The sequence below is a fragment of the Lynx canadensis genome, chromosome E1 (assembly GCF_007474595.2).
Source record: "Lynx canadensis isolate LIC74 chromosome E1, mLynCan4.pri.v2, whole genome shotgun sequence".
NCBI lineage: Eukaryota > Metazoa > Chordata > Mammalia > Carnivora > Felidae > Lynx > Lynx canadensis.
The window spans coordinates 15,358,246-15,378,979 of NC_044316.2; the positions used below are offsets into that span (position 1 = coordinate 15,358,246).

Sequence of the window (20,734 nt, forward strand, 5' to 3'; positions counted from 1 at the left end):
TCCTCAAGGTGACATTGTTTAGTAAGACAGAGAGAGAGCCAAGTACACATCTAACTAAAACCAAGTAGGACAAACTGAGTCTACACAGAAGTACAAGTTATGCAATACAGGAGGTACAAAAGAACGTGGGAATGATGGAGGGGTCGGGGAGGGGAAATCTAGGAAGACTATGGATTTGGGTTGGATGTTATGGGATTAGCAGGCTTTTAACAGAGATGAGGGATAAGAATGTTACTATCTGAGGATTACAGCTTAGGGGCAAACAGAACACATCATCCCAGCCTACAACAAAGGGTGTTTATATGTATTTAACTCAAATCTGTAGGTTTTAAGCCAATGTTAAGCAACTCTTGTCTCAGATAGGTCTACTTTCACTACTACTAATGTTAATGAAGCTTAAATAAAAGAAGGCTAATAAAATCAACAGTTACACAAGGAAGGACAAACTGTTAGTTCTAAATTTTTCATTAGGGTGGAGCTTTTAAAATAATGTATAATTTATGACTTCCCTTAGGCATTAAAAAAAAAGAAAAGAGACTTTTAAAAAGACAGGACCAAGCTCAAGCAAACATATGGTATGTTGCTACCACTGCCTGGTCTGATAGTCTGGTGGGAACCACAGCATCTGGGGCAACAGACAAGGAAACAGCTCCTCTAGTCTCCCACTGGTCGGCTCACCTCTCTGATCACTGCTTGCGGGAGGATGGGCCAGGGTTCGCTGGAGCTCACACAATGCCTAGAGAGACCAGGAAGGAGTCTGACCCCTTCCTCCCCCCAGCTTTGGATGCTGCATCTAAATTTCTGTCAGATGCTCTTTCTCTGTCTATACGTGAGACTACATTGACACTGGGGCAGGGGGAAATTCTCAGCCTGAGACAGACCACAGAAGTGAACCGGCATGTCAGAATAGTGCTAGTAAAACAGGCCTTTGGATTGCTTCTTGCGGTAAATAGCCAGCTCTTTGTTTTAATGGTGTTTCTAATGTCCTCACGCATCATTCCCTATAGCTCCTCTAAAAACCACGCAGGGTGCTACAGTCTTTGAAAAAGACCTTGAAAAAGTGGGTTGGGGGACATCTGGGTGGCTCAGTTGGGCGTCTGAGTCTTGATTTCAGCACACGTCATTATCTCATGGTTCATGAGTTCGAGCCCGGCATCAGGCTCTGGGCTGACAGTGCGGAGCCTGCTTGGGATTCTTTCTCTCTCCCTCTTTCTGCCCCTCCCCAACTTGTGCATGTGCTCTCTCCCTCTCAAAAATAAATAAACCTTAAAAAAAGAAAAAGTGGGTTGGAGAAAAAAGGTGGGATGAATGATAAATCAAAGCTCTGTTTCTCTACTGAACATCCAACGGCAGTAAGACTCAGCCCAACACAAGTCGGAAAACTTGCCAAGACAGAGGCTGCAGGGAGCCGTTACAGTCCTGAATGACCTTGCTGGCCTTAATGGTAGAGATTTGCCACGTTTAAATGACTTGTATTCTTACAGTCATGCTCCACGTGCTGTTTGGGTCCCTTTCATACTCCTTTGCACCTCACTTCAAAGCGTCAGGTGTTTGTTACATTTTGAACACCAAAGGTAACAAAGCTAAAATGGTTGGGGCGCCTGGGTGGCTCAGTCGGTTAAGCGGCCGACTTCGGCTGAGGTCATGATTTCGTGGTCTGTGAGCTCGAGCCCCGCGTCGGGTTCTGTGCTCATAGCTCAGAGCCTGGAGTCTGTTTCAGATTCTGTATCTCCCTCTCTCTGACCCTCCCCTGTTCATGCTCTCTCTCTGTCTGAAAAATAAATAGACGTTAAAAAAAAAAATTAAAAAAAACAAAAACAAAGCCAAAATGGTGATTAACATTTGAGACCAATCTGCAGAAAGTGGGGCAGGAGAAGTACTTGGCTGAGAAGTAAAAGGAAAAAAAAAACCAAACCCTATGCTGCCATTTTCTTTACATGGCACATTCACTCGCGGTGGACCCCAAAGAGAAAGTTGACGCTGCTTACTCAAGGGAATCCACGCCACCTGCTAACATGTGCAGATGGTTCAGCGTTGTGATGGAGGTGGTCAGGTGGCGTTTGGCATGATCTAGCTGCTTAATATCGCGGGTGATTTCTTTAACCTAAATATCGAAAAACCGCAGGAGAAAAAGGAAGAAGGTTAAGAAAGATGTTAAATTCATTTGCAAGAAGCCCTGTAAGAAAATAAGGCAAATGAAGCAAGGAAAAAAAAACCTCCGGTTAGCCCTTGGGGAAAACACAGACATTCTCATAATGTATAATCAAAATAACCTCCAATCAGCCCATTTGAATTTCATCTGGCATTTCTTCAGAAGACTTTACCCAGGGGTACAAAATCCTCAATTGCGAGAACGACATGAACTTTCTTTTTCACCTCAAGTGGAGTGATCCAAATAGCAATTTAGTATGGAGCATGTGGTCCAGGAGCCAAGTTCAGCGCATCTCCTCTTGAACAAGGTTTTTTTTTTTTTTTTTTTTTTAGAAAAGTATGTCTTCTGACAGGGCTATCAGGTTCAATACAATGAACAGTATTAGTCGGCTCTTCTACTGAGATGGTCTTTATTCATGGAAATAGACTTTACTGTCTGATCCCCAGCAAGGAAAGACTTGCTCTCAAATCTCAAGAAGACTAAAATGTAATACACTTAATATGTACTATTCTAGATGAGATGTAAGGTCTTCAGGAACCGAGAAGGTAATGGGGGGGGGGGGTAGAATTCGGACAGTGTTGACCCAGAAGATCCAAGAGAAAGAAACTCTGTACCTGGGAATACTAGTGTATTTTAGTCACCGGAAAAGCACATTCAGCAGTGAGGTGGGAACAATTCTCCAGCTTTGCTAATAACGAGGCAGAATGTTCCACTAAACTGCCCGAGTTGATGTTGACCAAGAAGCTTTCTGAAGAGCAATTTGATTTCCCAATTTCTTTGATACCTGGAAGAAAGGGAGTGCCTTGGACACCAGGCACAAGCCTTCCAGTCACTGGAAAGAGCTATCTTCCATGAAAAGTGACAAACTCCGGGGGGCCTGGCTGGCTCAGTCAGTAGAGTATGTGAGTCTTGATCTCGGGGTTGTGAGTTCAAGCCCCCCATGTTGGGTGTAGAGATTACTTAAAAAAAAAAAAAATCTTAAAAAAAACAGTATATCTTTCACAAAGGAAGGTATATAGAACTACTCAACTGTATAGATTAAAAACGATTAGGATGAGGGGGGCCTGGGTGGCTCAGTTGGTTAAGCGTCCAACTTGATCTCGGCTCAGGTCATGATCTCGTGATTCCTGAGATTGAGCCCCGACTCAGGCTCTGCATGGAGCCTGCTTGGGATTCTCTCTCTCCCTCTCTCTGGCCCTCCCCAGCTCACGTGCATGTGCGTGCTGACTCCCAAAATAAATAAATAAACTTAAAAAAAAAAAAAGTTAAAAACTTGGTAGTGAGTTATGCTCACGTGATCCGATTTTTCAGAGTTCGATCATCCGGGGTGAACGCATAGAGTGAAGATCATAACCCTCCCAGCTTAGTTCAACACCCACAAACCTGTTGAGCTGACCTGGATCTTAGCAGTGAAAGTCCTTTCACAGGGACTTCCTCATCATGCCTGCTCCCTCTTGTCACTCTCAGGCTATCAGTATCTCTACTTCTATTGCCCAGGGCGGGAAACAGATTAAGAACCTGTTATTCTTCACAGAATAACTGAGTTTGGGGAAAAAGAAGATCAGGAGTGGTATAGTGAACTAGATACGGGAGTTTGGCCCCAGAATCTGACAACCCACTTCCAACACTGAAATCATTACCCTCTTTCCTACAGAAAAATCCCGGCACCTCTTTTGAGGTTCCTTAGCTCTGTTGGGTCTGTTAGCTCAGGGGTCTTTAACTACTGTATTAGAAGTCACAGTCATCTATGACTCTTTTCATTCCTGCATCATTAGTCAGTCACTAAATCCTGAGTACTCGTCCAGTGCCTCATCACAAAATCTGACCCTTCTACTTCTTCAGACACCCCTTGCTCTGCACCAGAGGTGACTAGTCTCTCTGTTCTCAGTACCTCCCGTCTCTCCCCATCACATATCCTGTGCTTCTCTAGACACCACCTTTAAAGGCAGCTCAAGCAAGGGATGCTCAGGACAAAGTCACAGAGATCGCGACACAAACAGAACACCCTTAGTTAATGTACCTTAACTGTTACCCAGGGGCAGCCAAAAAAGGACAGAACATGATGTGACAGGTTTTGGAATCAGGCAGCTCCAGGGTTGAATCTCAGCATGTCCAGTGTCCTACAGAAGCTGCCTGGCTTCACTGAGTCTCAGTTTCATTGATAAGATGGGTAATCATACAAATAATAATAAAACCTAGTTCATAAATTTGCTGTGAGGGCTAAATGAGATCACTTGTCCCACTATAAAGGGACATCCATGGCACAGTATTTGGCACACTGTTGGAGGGCAACAAATATCCGTTCTCTCTTCGGTCCTACCTCTTCTTCCCTTTAGCAAAGCGCCATCCAGGAAAGCAAACTGCTTTAAAATAAAACATCTACTAACTTCCATGCTTCAACGGCCCGCGGATGGTGCTGGGGGTAGTGCATCCTGGGGGAAAGAACCACCAATCTGAATCCCTCCTTGATGACACACAGCCTCTATCAAAGACTATTTAAGGGGCGCCTGGGTGGCTCAGTCGGTTGAGCGTCCGACTTCAGCTCAGGTCACGATCTCACACTCCGTGAGTTCGAGCCCCACGTCGGGCTCTGGGCTGATGGCTCAGAGCCTGGAGCCTGCTTCCAGTTCTGTGTCTCCCTCTCTCTCTGCCCCTCCCCCATTCATGCTCTGTTTCTCTCTGTCTCAAAAATAAATAAACATTAAAAAAAAAAAAAGACTATTTAATTCTCTGACAAAGTACAAATATTATCATTATTTATTTTTCCCTCTGAAAAGAGATCTCCTCCTTCAACTCTTGGTTTGGTAGTTAAAGTCTGTAACACTACCTGCCTGGGAGAATGAACAGGAAGAGCTGACGGTGAGGGACGGCAACAACTGATGCTCACTCTGGGCCTATGTGTGACACGTCATCTCAATTAGTCCTCACAATTCTATGATGTACTCAGGACGGTCATCTCCGTTTTACAGTGAGGAAACTGAGGCACAGAGGGGCTGAATAACACGGTTAGTAAGTAGAGGGGCTGGACCCCACCCAGGCAGTCTGACTTCAGACTTCACTTCTCTTCACTGCTCTATCAAACTGCCCGCCCCCCTCCCACTCCATGTCCTTCCCTATCTTGCCACACGGCCACCGAAGAGAGCTGAAGGATACACATGAGGTCTGTTCCTGGAGTAAATTGTAACAGGATGTGGGGAGGAAAGACTGTATGGATTTGGGGGTTTTTATAACCAAAAGAAGTAGGGGGGCAATGACATCAGTAACGGCTTCTATCACAAGCCTCGTACTATGCCCAGCGCTCTTCATATGTTTAATTCCACAACAAGCCTTTGAGGCAGGTGCTACTGTTCTTACCTTACAGGCTGAGGAAACTGGAGATCAGAGACAACTGAGAGACATTACATTATGTGGCCAGAATGTGTGCGCGGGAGCTGACATGTTACAGTGCCTGCTGTGGAGGAGGAGTGGGTGAGGCTGGGTTCTCCGTCAGTGGGCGGGCCTCCTGAGCACATCACCGGAGGACACAGATTTGTCAAAGGACAACTTCACCAAAACCGCAAGCATGCACTGTGGCAGGATCCGTCCCACCTCCCAATTCCAGTACCAGTTTTCATGACATATCGTGGATCTTAACTGAGAAATACGTGATATAAACAAATGCTCGAGAAAAGAATCCAAAATGACTAGAACACTATTTTGGGGAAAGAAGAAAACTTTTCCTATTTAAAAAAGGGCTGTGAATGCAGGGCAGCAGGGATGGTGAGTCACTGCACGTCTAGCTGCTCCTCTTGAACTGATCTGGAATGTACGCACAGGGCTTGCTTTCGAGACGTGGGTGCTGTGGCTGCCAGCAAGTGGGAGAAAAAGCCCATTCATGAGTGTGACTGGACAAGAACCGAACTTCCTCTTCTACTGCAAGAAAGTCAGGAAGAAACCTAAACTCACCATTTGCTCCGATTTTTCTGCTTTGTCTTTGATATCTTTGATTTTGCCAAAGAGCTGCTGGATAGCTTTCTGGGCCTCTTCAAGTGCCTAAAATAAAAGAAATAAATGATAAACAAGAAGCAACACAAGACAGCACCCAGTCACTGCACTATAATCGAGTCTAGCTTCAGAAGAAACCTACCAGAACGCGCGCTCTTGACTCATTGTTCTTACGCAGTTTTACTGGACCTAAATAGTAGACGGACTCTAGCATTTGGATACAGGCAAATACACAAGGTTCTTGCCAACCTGAATCATAAAGTTTTTTTTTCCAACGTTTTTTTTTAATTTTTTTTTATTTTTTATTTATTTTGGGGACAGAGAGAGACAGAGCATGAACGGGGGAGGGGCAGAGAGAGAGGGAGACACAGAATCAGAAACAGGCTCCAGGCTCTGAGCCATCAGCCCAGAGCCTGACGCGGGGCTTGAACTCACGGACCGCGAGATCGTGACCTGGCTGAAGTCGGACGCCCAACCGACTGCGCCACCCAGGCGCCCCCATAAAGTTTTAATTTAAAAACTATCTCCCTCCATCTTAGTGATGACTCCATGTTACTGATGACAACACAGGAATAAAACATGCACATATGTACATGTTGGCACATGTGTGTACATACATGTGTGCATAATAACCTTAAAGCTTGTAGAGAGACAGAGGTGGTTCTAATTTGGGAGAAACTCTGAACTTTGAAAGTTCTAGGAGACTGTGCCTTCAACGAAATCAACTGTGCATGGGGACTCCAGAACTGCGGTAAACCTTTAAGTTATTTATTTATTCTGAGAGAGAGAGAGAGAGAGAGAGAGAGAGAGCGCGCGCAAGCATAAGTGGAGTAGGGGCAGAGAGAGGGAGAGAGAATTCCAAGCAAGTTCTGCAACTTGACACAGCGCAGAGCCTGACGCAGGGCTCGAACCCACAAACCATGATATCATGACCTGAGCCGAAATCAAGAGCTGGACGCTTAACCGACTGAGCCACCCAGGCGCCCCGTGAGCCAAATGTTTCTACTGAAAGACCTATAAGATGGATGCCACACATTTAAAGTATGATAAACCAGAGCTGCTCCCGCGAGGAGGGGGAAGCAACATTCAGGAGTTGTCAGGGCACTAAAAGCACACATGTGGAGAACATATGTACTTAGAAAAGATGTAGCAGCCAGCAGAAGAACTCATACTTCATTACATCAAACACACTTTATTTATTTTGGATTTAAGAGTGGTCTGTCCTAACCAGGCCTCACAAGCCCTTTATGAATGTAATGATAAGACCAATGTCACCCTAGAGCTGTGTTTCCTCTTAGTCTGCATAGGGAAAGAGGAGCCTTCCTGAGAGGGCCTTCCAGAGGCAGGAAGAAAGCAGAGCCGAGAGAAAGGGAGAACGACAAAAGCCCTGACAGAATTAACTGGACTTCTGAATTCAGCTGTACCCAATGAGAAAGCCACCTCGAGACCATGAATGAATACGTTTTCTTTTGTACTTAGAAAACATCCCCCAAAAGAAACTTGAGCTGGCTTCCTCTGCTGGAAATTCCTTCCTTGGTGGAGGCAGGGATCGTATCTTTCTTTCCTCTGTAGGCTTCCCAGGCTGTCCCCTTCTTCTGATATTGGGAATCCTTTCTTCTTCTGGAGCTCCTTGCCCTTGTGTGTGGCATAGTTCCAAACAGGAGTTTCACACGTGGGGACAAGTACGCGGAGCCCTCACATGTGACTGTGTTACAGCTCCTAAAATGCATGTCCAGAGGGTACTCTGAGAAGCTGTGTCTTTAGCCCTATTGCAAGTCTGAGGGGACACCGTTCAGGCAGCCGCTCGCACCTCCTGGGGCGTGCCGGGTCAGCGTGTGTTTGCTCTGCGGGATCACTTCGCTTGTATCTACAGGGGTTTGTGGGCAAAGAAGCTTTTGTACTTGTAGCTTCTGCCACCTGGACACAGGATTTGAATCGTCAGAAAGTCTGGGCTTAAGACAAGAGTCGGCATTGCTATCAGGGCCCAAAATTCCTAACTTGGGAAACGTTACCTAAAATGCAGGAAACAATCAAAAGAGGAGATGGAATGCAAGTGGGTCATGCTGAGCAGCTCCTCTCAATCCCGTTCTGCCCCCAAAGGATGCCCCCTCTCACTCAGCAGTGTTTCCACTCAGTTTCCTGCCATCCTAGGATCCAGCACCCCTGAGACAGCTGTGGCGGTGTGAGAAAACCCTAACCCTGTATTTTCCGACCAGCAGGCAGCAGTTTGAGGCCCGCCTGTGCTGTCACACTGTGTGCGCAACCTCTCTGGGCATCTGTTTCCTCGTCTGCAGAGTAGTGATGACGATACCCACTTCGACGGTCATTGGGAAGATTCAATGACATAACAGATGTAAAAACTGCACAAATACTAGGTTTATTTCCGGGGCTCAGGACCACCTAAGCAAATGCATGCATGCATATATGTACAGATATACAGGGACATACGCGCATACGTTCCCTTCTGGCCACGCCTTTCCCTCTCAGCACAACCACCAGGCCTGCCCACTATCTGATGCTTCCTAGCCTAAGCCGCTCCCTGAGTGAATCCACATCTGCTCATTCCACCCCTCCAGCCCCCAAGAATTTTCTTCCTCACTTCAAATATTCACCTCCTCAAAACCAGGATATAAACAAGATTCTTTTGAGCACTGCCTACTACCATACTGCCCAACTTCAGATTTCATAAGATTGTGAGAAACCAAAATCAAGTTCTAACAAAATTAAAATGATAAAAAGGTATAAAATATCAAATGCCCATTCACAACCAAAGGAGTAAAATTTCAAAATAAAATGTTCAATACAGCTACTGAGAGCGTGCAAATCTTTGTTATCTCCCATGACTTAGTTCAAATGCCACTTTTTCCCCATCCTTTCCCCAACTTCCCCTTCCCTTCCAACACCCTCTCTATATGTAAACAAACACATATGCAGCAGAGGGTACAATCAATTCATTCATCAGCTGGGTGCCTGTGATCCTTCATGTAAACTTAACATTCATATCAAGTTTTTTGTGAGTATGTCTTTTGGTTGGACCATGACATCCTAGAAGGCATGGACCATTATCTCATCCGTTGTGACTTATGGACACCCGGGGCAGTGCCCAGAATGATACAGTAGGTACTCAATACATGTTTATTAACTTGAATTTTAAAATCAATTATGGTATATGCACACACACGTATATACACACACACGTGCGCACATATACACACACGCACACGATCCACCTTTGCTCTCAGGGTAGTCAGGCAACACATTTATGTAGTTTATGGCTGTGCCAACATTTCAACTGCAGACCTTCTTTTAAGCAACAATAAATTAGGTTTACAATCCTCACATACTGAAAAAAAAATACTGGGTCAAATCCGTACTCTATCATAAATAAATTCTCATTTTCCAGTAATGCAGACCTTCACGGTCTTGTAACTGAAGACTAGCTGTATCTGAACTGTGACACTGAATTCCTGCAGCAGTTATGGTCCCAACTACATCTGTCAGCATTTCATTAATTCACTTCTTCTACCATTCAACAGATATTTGTGGAATAGCTTCCATGTACCAGGTACTCCTCTAAGCACCAGGAACCACTGGGAGATGAGACACACATGGTCCCTTTCCCTGTCCTCAAGGAACTTACTTCAAGAAGTGACAGGTTGGAGGAGATACTGGAAAAACAACTGAATAAAGAAACAAGAAAATTTCAGGGAGGGACAGGTGTGATGAAGGAATTGATCAGCAGGGTGGTCACAGAAGGTTTCCTGAGAAATAGCATATGAACTGGGACCTGCAGGATGAGGCAGAGTCAACATTTTTAGATCTGGAGTAAGAGAATTCCAAGAAGAGAGAACAGCAAATAAAAGATCCTGATGCAGAAAAAGACCTTGGCATTTTGAAGGACCACAAAGGCAGGCAGTGGATGGCATGGTAGAATCGGGAGTGGGAAGTGCTGATAATTTGGAGAAGCAGGTAGGCACCAGAGCCTGGGGGGCCCCAAAGGCCTGGTAAAACCACGGGATTTTGTTCAAAGTGCAATGAGAAGCCACTGAAGGGCTTTAAACAAGGGACTGGCAAATGGCTTAAATATGTAAAACACGGCCCTGGCTGCTACATGGCAGGTGTGGCAGGGGCCATCTAGAGGCAGGAATGAAAGAAAAGACTGCTGGGAAGGGCTGCCGTGCTCTAGGCGAAAAACGGTGCCGGTCTAGAGCAGGTGGCCAACGGTGAGGGGAAGAGGTGCGAGTGACTGGGATTTGTAGGAAGATATGACCCACGGGACTCACTGATGGACTGGATGTGGATAATGAGAGAAAGGAAAGAATCAAGGATTACTCTTTGGTCTTGGTTCAAAAAGCCAGTGAATGTGTCCCTTAACTAAGGAGGGAAGACAGGAGAAGGAACAGGTTTGACAGGCAGCTGTGTATGCTGGTGGTGGGATCAGAAATCAAGAGTTCCATTTCAATATGCTAGGGGTGCACAGCCCACTGGATGTCCAGTGGGGACACCAAGACATCTCAAGCTGGACATCTGTGTCTGGAGCTTGAAAGACAGGAGCAGACTGGAGATTCAAATTTAGAAGTTATCGGTTTATAGGCGATGGTTAAGTCTATAGAAATAGAACTCACCCAGGAAGAGAGAAAAGACAGCAAAGAGAAGAGAAAATGGCCCAGGCTAAGTCCTTGGGCACTCCAATGGTCAGCAGTCTAGAAGGAAAGAAAAAGCGAGAAAAAGATGCGGATTCTCTGTTTTACCAGTGACATGAGAGAAAATGAGGGACAGTGGTGTCACAGAAGCCAAACGAGTGTTGGAAGGAGGAGGAAATGAGAGATTTTTCTTATTTTGTTGAAATCTTATGTAAATTAGGATGGAGAATTGCCACTGAATTTGACAATAAGGAAGTCGCTGATGACCTTGCCCAGAACAATTTCAGTGGAGTCGCGGGGATGGAAGTGGACAGTGATGACGTGAGGAAGTGTGCCACCATTATTTTTATAAATAATGTTTGGAACACACCAGTCCCATTCGTTTAGGTATCATGTATGGCTACCCTCACCACAACAGCGGAGACGAGGAGTTGTAAGAGACCACATGGCTGGTAAAGCCTAAAGTATTTACTATCTAGTCCTTAGCAGGAAACAAGTCTGTTGACCCCTGGTGTAGAGTGTTTTTTTCAAAAAGTGTTTGCTATGAGAAGACAAGAAAAATGGGTCAACCGATGGAGTGAAGGGAGGAAGATCTGAAGATGAGACATGCTTGCACAGGTCTAGTGTGGGAAGGACTCAACAGAAAAGGAGAAACTGATCTGGGAGGCTGGGGGGCAGTAATGGCACAATTACAGAAGAGAAGGACCTTTTTATAATGTTCTTGGATTGTTTCGTGTACGAGTTCTAAACAAGACTAGAAGCGTCCTCCAGAGTACAGACCGATGACACGCATGGCATTCTTATATCCCCTATAGTTCAGGCAATCACCCATTCTGGTTGCCAGAGGGGCAGGTCCAGTTTATGGCGACTGTCTCAGTATAATTATTAGGAGCTCACGCTGCAAAGTGACTCTGGTGACTGATCATATGGTCACATCACCTGCAGCATCCAACCAGAGCTAGAGCACAGGTGGAACTTGACAGATACTTGCCAACCGATCCAAACTGTTGTGGGGCACTCGTTGGAAGGGTAGCAGTGCCGAGACCACCACTCTGAGTGGGGTGTGCTGACCGACACCCTCGCCTTTCCCCAACCTCGGGCACATCTACCGGCAGTGGTTCAAGAACACACCGTCACACTTTCTGTAAATGTTATCTATTTGGCTAATAAGGAGTCTCATGCCCAGGATACTGCAAGGGGTCAGTAAATTCTAAACCCTTTGCAGCCTTCTAAAAAATGTCAGCTCATGGTGTAAAAAAGCACTGCCTGAAAGGCAACTGCCCACCAGAAAGGACTGACAGTTGAGGGCACAGCCCGCACAGAATTCTGTGATATTGTTGGTCATGCCATACCTAGTGATGCTCTAACGGGATTAGAAGCACCATCTTCCAGCCAAATATGCTAAGACAGAGACTTTCAGGTAAAAAGGCAAAATGGACCGGTTCTATACTTAAAGTAGGGTCTGAAGAAGCGTGCACGATCCCTTCTCAGAGAAAGAGTCTCTATCCATAGTTCTCTTTTATTCTTAATCTGGCATCCTACCAGAACGGTCTCTGCTGAAGGTACCACGTTTTTCTTCCAGCAAACAAGTAAGACTCACACAATCTTATATTTCAGAGTCTGAAAGAAAGATAAACTGTTTGCCAGATTTTTTTTTTCCCCAGGCTGGAATACTTCTGCTCGTTATAACAATGTACTCAAGTCGAGGAAATTTAATACAATTCATTTTCCAGAGTGAACAGGGTTCTTCTGAAGCCTCTTCCATTAAGCAAGTCCACTCTCAACACACACCCTACTGTTTGATATCTAATCTCTAGTAATCAATTACACAGGAAGAGCATTTTGTAATTTGGAAGAATCATCAGTATTTTATTTTTAAGTAACACTAAAATATTTTTACTACCTGGCTGATCAGAAAATGTGCAGAGAGATAGATTCTGGCACTGTCCCTAGACTCTCTTTAAAATAAAATGTGGCTACTTTCCCATTCCAAGCTGTATGTAGATTAAAAACAGAACTAATCACCCAAACATGTCTGCTTTCAATCTACCCTTACTGGAATTTCATTTCATTTCTTTTCTTTTCTTTTCTTTTCCTTTTCTTTTTTCTTCTCTTCTCTTCTTTCTTTTCCTTCCTTCCTTCCTCCTTTCCTTTCCTTCTTCCTTTCTTTCTTCTTTCTTTTTCTTTCTTTCTTTCTTTCTTTCTTTCTTTCTTTCTTTCTTTCTTTCTTTCTTTCTTTCTTTCTTTCTACATTTATTTATTGTTGAGAGACACAGAAAGACAGAGCACGAGCAAGGGAGGGGCAGAGAGAGGGAGACACAGAAACTGAAAGACTCCAGACTCTGAGCTGTCAGCACAGAGCCTGATGCGGGACTCGAACCCACAAACCACGAGATCGTGACCTGAGATGAAGTCAGACGCTTAATTGACTGAGCCACCCAGGCGCCCCTACCCTTACCGGAATTTCTAAACTGAGATCGAAAGCGTGGCTACAGCCTGCATTCGAGGGTATTACTAAGCAGCAGTTACTACAGCGGTCCTCTTTGGAAACCCTAATTCTACAGCTAGGAGATGCAAAGCAACCCATCGGGCTAGCTCTGAAGACTGAGCAGAACCAATCAGGCTATCTCTGTGCACCATTCCCTGTACCCATTATTCTTAATTTTCCTTGCCTCCTAAAGTAGACTCTGAACAGGCTACCAAAGCCACGCTGGGTCACGTGCACAGAAGATAAACAGCATGGGACCTGGCACCACAGACTCCACTGCTTTTTTCTTTCATCTTTTTAATTTTTTGTCCAGAACCGTCACGCGCTACCTGTATAGACAGAGGAGATTTGATCCAATGGAAATGCCTTGAGAAATTAATATCCCGTTTGGCGCGTGGATGCATGTAATTTTGCAGTTTGCTCTGTTATAAGAGAATTATATTGCCTTTATCCTGTGGGTTCACAGGCAGCCTTTAAGAGATTTGGAACGAAGATCCCATTTGTCACCACTGCCGGAAGGAAGAAAACGTTGCTCGTTTTCAGAAGAACTAGTAGGGCTTTATGTTCCTTGAAAAAGTAAGGTGCTAATATTCAAGGTTCCTGGGAAGAAGATTGTTATTTTCCCACCACTCTGCTATCATTTCTGTTGTCCAATTCCACACTTGTCTGCCGTTTCCTTTCCTACTGTTCAGAAAAGCAACGCACTGTATTAGTAAAAGGCAAGGGTTTTCGAACAAGCAAACTGGGACTTGAGTGTTGCCCTTGCAGCTTACCGTGTGATCTCTAACAAGCCACTTTACCTCCAGGAGGCACAGGCTCATCATTTCTAGAACAGGAGCTCCTACCTCAAAGCCGTTCTGCTAGGAAGGAATGCAGGGCTTATTATGAACACCTTTGAAACTGTTTACCCAGTTCCTTCCTCCTGGGAATCTTCCTCTCATTGTGTTCTTTTAGAGTCGGCTGTCTCAGAAGCAGGCCTGGTCCAAGCTGAGCCAGATAGTTTTCTTGTGACTTTCCAGAACAAATTGACAAAAAGAGTTCATCTCTGCCTGGCGGGAGCCCCAAATGAGAAGCTGAGTTAGAGAGCAGCGAGGTTCCCCAGAAAGGGGAAGAGGCTGGTCTCCAGGTAGTGATGATAAAGTAAACACAGGCAGAGAGACAGATACAGAAAAATTGGGTGCATTATTCCAATCCGGGCTTCAACTGTTTGGTCTGACAAGGTGAGCTGCGACACTGCTATTCCATGGTCTGACTTCAACTTCTTCAAAACAATTCACAAGTGCCTTTCTAATAATCCTCCTGTTGGCCTATGCCAGCTTGAACTGGGATTTTGTCTTCTGCACCAGAGAGAACCCTGACAGGGGACTCAGCTCATAAAAGGGGCTCATTAAAAGGCCACTATTAATATCATTCCCAGATCCCCCAGATGAAGAGTACAATATTTCAAATATGACTATCACTTCAATAGTCAAAGGTTGTTAACCCATCCTTTAGAGTTTGTAAGTAAGCTGGTTAAGTTCAACATCTGCAGGCATATGCAGAATCAGGGAAACTGTTCCTCTGAACCATGTTGAAAATGAAACATTCTCCAGAAAAAAAAGTTTCAATCTTTTATTCACTCCTTCAATAAAAAGTAAGATTATATGTACTATGATAGATGCTGAGAATCAAAGATCACTAAATGGGGACATGTCTTTAAAGAACTTATAAGGTGGGAATGCAAGCTGGTGCAGCCACTCTGGAAAATAGTACGGAGGTTCCTCAAAAAACTAAAAACAGAACTACCCTATGACCCAGCAATTGCGCTACTAGGTATTTATCCAAGGAATACAGGTGTGCGGTTTCGAGGGGACACATGCACCCCCATGTTTATAGCAGCACTATCAACAATAGCCAAAGTATGGAAAGAGCCCAAATGTCCATCGATGGATAAATGGATAAAGGAGATGTGGTATATATACACAGTGGAGTATTGCTCGGCAATCAGAAAGAATGAAATCTTGCCACTTCCAACTACGTGGATGGAACTGGAGGGTATTATGCTAAGTGAAATTAGTCAGCCAGAGAAAGACAAATATCATATGACTTCACTCATATGAGGACTTTAAGAGACAAAACAGATGAACATAAGGGAAGAGAAACAAAAATAATATAAAAACAGGGAGGGGGACAAAGCATAAGAGACTCATAAATATGGAGAACAGAGGGTTACTGGAGGGAGTGTGGGAGGGGGGATGGGCTAAATGGGGAAGGGGCATTAAGGAATCTACTCCTGAAATCATTGTTGCACTACATGCTAATTTGGATATAAATTTTTAAAAATAAAAATAAATAAATAAATAAAAATAAAGAGCTTGTAAGGAATACATGTAAGAAATAGAAATAACTGTAAGGTGAGAATGATACAAAGAGGTATGAGGAAAGAATGCCACAATCATTTGGAAAGCAAGGGGCATCTACTGAAGGTAGATAAGTAGCCTTTATTTATGGCATGTCCCTAGTTTTGATACTGCTGGCCACTCTGGCATCATGAAGAGCTGTTGCTACGGAAACAGGGCATCCTCAGCTGGAGGAGAGGTGCTTTAAGAAGCCTCAGCAATAATAACAATGCAGCCCATTCCCAGTGACGGTGCCAAACAGCAGCAGAGGCTACGGGAATCTCATGGCTATGGATGGGCGCACGTGTACAGCTTCCCTGTACCCTGGAACACACCACATATCTTCTAGGTCTGGCAGTCATGGTCAAAGGCTGGATGGGCACCCATCAGATGAGAATCACTGGCGTTAACACCAATTCCTTCACTGCGCATTCAGAAATCTTGAGTATAAAGGGGTTTTATTTAAAGCACAGATTTCTTTCCAAGTTTGTGAACCAAAAGAATGTAAAGGGCAAAAGGAGTAATTCGCACCTTATTTGTTAAAATGCTCCGTTCCACCTAAGTCACTTTTATTTATGATTTCTGCAAACCACAGCCACTGAAAACATGAACCAAAGAGATCTTTTTTATTGTTTTTAGGAGACAAGCCAGAAGTTAAAATCACAAGGCAAGACCAGGACACAAATCCAGCAGTGCCCAAACAAGACTAAACATTCACTTTTGAAAGTTCTGCTTGTATCTGTTATCACCCATAACTTAAAATATGTTAGCCCCGAAATAGCTGGGAGTGGTGAATGCATTCGAGCTCAGCTCCCTTTGAGGAAACGTAACCCTGGGGGACAAGCACACTGAAAGCAAAAACTCCAAATGGCAATGCCAAGGAAGTGTTTAAACAAACGTCTCAGCTGAATAAAAGGTAGAGAAATTCAATATTTTAGGAAATGGGGCACACTTAAAGGAACAATTTGTCCCAGCTTAACAAAGGACTGTTTCCCACAAACAGCTGGGACTTCCCAGTTGCCATGTTAAGTTCTAATCCCCCATATTTTACTATTACTTATTAGTCACTTAGAAAGTCCCATCTATATCACGAGTCTTCATTCAGAAGAAAACGACCTTTTGTGCTCACAACTGGATGTTCCTTCAGCTGACTTTTGGAGATACCTTCTGTACCAAAAGCCCTTTAGGCCATGGACCCCCTTGGGGCTCCATCTGAATGATCTCCTCCCATCTCTCTTGCCTCTCTCCGGTACTACCGGTGTGCACAGATCACTCAGCTCTCTCCTTTCAGCCTTGAGCACTTCTCTCTGCCTAGCCTCCTCATCATGCTGTGAAGGACCTAGCTGGTTAAGAAGGCCATGGTCACTGTCATTGCGAGGGACCTAGCTGGTTAAGAAGGCCATGGTCACTGTCATTGCGAGGGACCTAGCTGGTTAACAAGGCCATGGGTCACTGTCATTGCTAGGATTCCCTTGGGAACCACTTAACTTTTCAGGTTCTGAACAGTGATTCTCAAATCCGCTTTTAAAGTTTGTCATTGTTGGGCACCTGGGTGGCTTAGCCATTAAGCATCTGACTTTGGCTCAGGTCATGATCTCACAGTTCATGAGTTTGAGTCCCACATTGGGTGAGCTCGTGCCCTGTTGTGGGTGAACAGGAGTCCCACTTTGGGTGAGACCCGCTTCTCTCTCTCTCTCTCCCTCCCTCCTCGGAGGCTCTCTCTCTCTCTCTCTCTCTCTCTCTGCCCCTGGTTCACTTGCACCCTCTCTTTCTCTCAAAAAGAAAAAAAACCTGTCACTATTTCAAAAGAGAATTTGGGATGGACAAGTACACAGCATACTGGGAAGCAGAAAATCTGGACCTGGGATTCACTGACTGTGATTTGGGGCAAGTCACAGAACCTATCTGAGCCTGCCTCTTCACCTGTAAAATGGAGAGAATTATACCCATTTTATATTACATCAAGTAATTTGGAAATATTGCAACAAATGTTTTGTAGAATGTAAGACAAGCATGCTTATATTGTAATAAAACATCAACATTATAGATCAAGACAAATGACTCAAAATGTACCTTCTGTCAAAGCAACTCTAACATATCTCTGCTTATAGTGAATCAATCAAGAAAGACACATTTCTCCTACAACAATACATTCTTAATTCTAGAGGTCTGGGTAACTCCAGAGCTGACAGATGTATTGGAACCTGACCACAAGATGCTCATCCAGTCACCAGAAATCTCCAAAGATCAGAATCTCCAAGTATTCAACGAAAAAAAAGAGTGTAGCACTTGGCCTACATAAATGATATTACCATATGAGTAGGCGTTGGCTACCCGTCCCTACTGTTCTTATGTGACCGAGAACAAGAAAAGTTCAGAGATATGACAAGGGGACAAAGGTGAGTAATTGGGTCTGAGATGGGATAAAGACCCCTCAGTTCACCTCTTTTCTTTATGAAAGACAGTATTTGGGTCATCAAATTTACCTGTCAGTAAGTACATCTCCCAAGAAATGTCCCCCTTATGCTTGGAGGCCATTATGAAAGTAGCACTAATATATTTTGCCTAACATCCATACTCCAGGTATCACGTGCAACACTTAGAGACCAACACAGCATCTGTTCAGAGTTTACAATATAACATGGAAACAAAAATCAAAGATCCTGGCATGTGACCCAATACTGTATGGAGGACGATAGTTTCTTATGTTTCAGAGCTTTAATCTAGAAGACTATAGAACACCAAACCAAAACAGACTAAAAAAAGCATTATCTTTAATTTTACAAAATTAATCTTCTTCTAGAGAAGACCTCAGAGCCCAAACTACAGCACAAGACATTTTATAGCTATATTACAGACTCACTGGGATTTATAAATGGAAATGATGACAGAACAACCACAGCACTGAACTCCCGCTGTTCTAAATCCTGTATTTCCATGGGTGAAAAAAGGAAGAGCAAAAAGGAGGTCAAGTTCTTACATGAAGACAGAGTTTCAAATTTCCATCCATTGTTTAAACATATTTGAATGACTTATTGTGTCAAGGATCTGAAACCCAGAAAGCTTTGCCCTGTCAGCAATTTTTCTAACGTGCAACCTCAAACTAAGGATGGAATTTTCCTTCCCAAGTCACTAACTACTAGCAGTCAAAAGCAAGAGTAACCTGGGTAATAGCCAGAGCAGTTACAGTAGTGATGAATGGCATTTTCCTCTTTAGATGTAGAGACTCTAGTTTAAACTTGTGACTGCCTTTAACATGGAAACAAGCAGATGGCAAAAGTTATGCTTGACCTTCTTTCTTGGCTCCTGAGGAGTGCCAATTTATACGGGGATGGCTCAGAAGAATAATAAACTTCAGTGTTCCTTCTTGGCACACTATTCTCCTAAAACCATTTTCAATAGTCATGCTGCACACAAGCGGGACTTGATGTGTTTCTAAGGTCAGGGAGGAAAGAGTCCAACTGCTGGACTTCTTAGCTAAAGGAAATAATCGTGGTAGTTTTCTTTTTTGGAGGGGACAGCATCACCATTATTAGGTCCTGAACACAAAAGCTTATGACTCTACAGCTAATCTGAAACACAGTCTGTATGGATTAAATGAAGACAAAATACGAATGTACGCTTGTCTAGTGGAAAAATAAATCTATTAAAGTTCAGAACAATGTGGAAAAAAAATGTTTCCAAAGAGATTAAATACACTGAAATGATTAAAAATTACCATATGATCCAGCAATTCAATGCCTAAGTACATCCTAAAAGGAATTGAGAGGAGGGACTCAAACAGATATTTGTGTGTCAGTACTCATTACAGCATTGTTCACAACACCCAAAAGGTGGAGACAACCCAAGTGTCCAGGAACAGAGGAACAGATACACAAAAATGCGGTACATGCATACAGTGGAATATTATTCAGTCATAAAGAGGACTGAAGTTTTTGAACATGAATGAAAATCCCAGATGCAAATGCCAGAATTTAACAACACATTAAAAGGACAATAACACAATGACTCAGCAGGTAGGATTAAATGTTAAAAAAATAAAACCCCAAACTAAGCTAATCAATTAGATGGAAAACCATGTGATTATATCAGTAGATGCTGAAAAGGCATTTAATAAAATTCAGTTTCTTTTTTTTTAATTTTTTTTTCAACGTTTTTTATTTATTTTTGGGACAGAGAGAGACAGAGCATGAACGGGGGAGGGGCAGAGAGAGAGGGAGACACAGAATCAGAAACAGGCTCCAGGCTCTGAGCCATCAGCCCAGAGCCCGACGCGGGGCTCGAACCCACGGACCGCGAGATCGTGACCTGGCTGAAGTCGGACGCTCAACCGACTGCGCCACCCAGGCGCCCCAATAAAATTCAGTTTCAATTTTCTGGCAAACATGCTTAGTGAGCCAAGGTCACAAGAATAACTCCTTAACAGTCCCAGATTCTGGAAGTGAAAAAATGTCATACTTAGGGTCTCTCTGCATTGTTCATTGCATTATCCTCAATGCCTAGAATAGTGTCCAGCATAAAGAAGGCACTCAATATTTACTGAGTGAGCCTCCATGCTGTCAGCTCAGAGCCCAATGTGAGGCTCGAACTCACAAACTGTGAGATCATGACCTGAGCAGAAATCAACAGTCACTCAACTGACTGAGCCACCCAGGTGCCCAACATTAAAAAAAAAATTCTTAAAAAAAAAATAACAATAAGCTCATTATTTGTTAACATAAGTAACATGTCTTTATGAAAAATAACTGTATTCCCCCTAAACAAAACAAATTTCACAAAAATGGCACCATTTCTTTTCTTTTTTTTAAATTTTTTTTTTTTTTAACGTTTATTTTTCGTTGAGACAGAGAGAGACAGAGCATGAACAGGGGAGGGGCAGAGGGAGAGGGAGACACAGAATCCAAAACAGGCTCCAGGCTCTGAGCTGTCAGCCCAGAGCCCGACACGGGGCTCGAACTCACAGACTGTGAGATCATGACCTGAGCCGAAGTCGGCCGCCCAACTGACCAAGCCACCCAGGCGCCCCAAAATGGCACCATTTCTGTGCCTTTGTGAATATCTTCAGCATCTACTTTAAGAGAGACCAGCT

The 20,734-nt window shown here is 43.9% G+C and overlaps 1 protein-coding gene across 1 annotated transcript in view; it reads right to left on the reverse strand.

Moving 5' to 3' along the window:
- Positions 1 to 20,734, reverse strand: part of VPS53 (VPS53 subunit of GARP complex) — a 138,575-nt gene that overhangs the window by 94,745 nt on the left and 23,096 nt on the right. Inside the window, exons 5-6 of the mRNA XM_030296881.1 lie at positions 6,098 to 6,184; positions 1,989 to 2,104 (exon numbers count right to left, since the gene is read on the reverse strand). Of these exons, the coding sequence (XP_030152741.1) occupies positions 1,989 to 2,104; positions 6,098 to 6,184 (203 nt within the window). The remainder of the gene's footprint in view (positions 1 to 1,988; positions 2,105 to 6,097; positions 6,185 to 20,734) is intronic.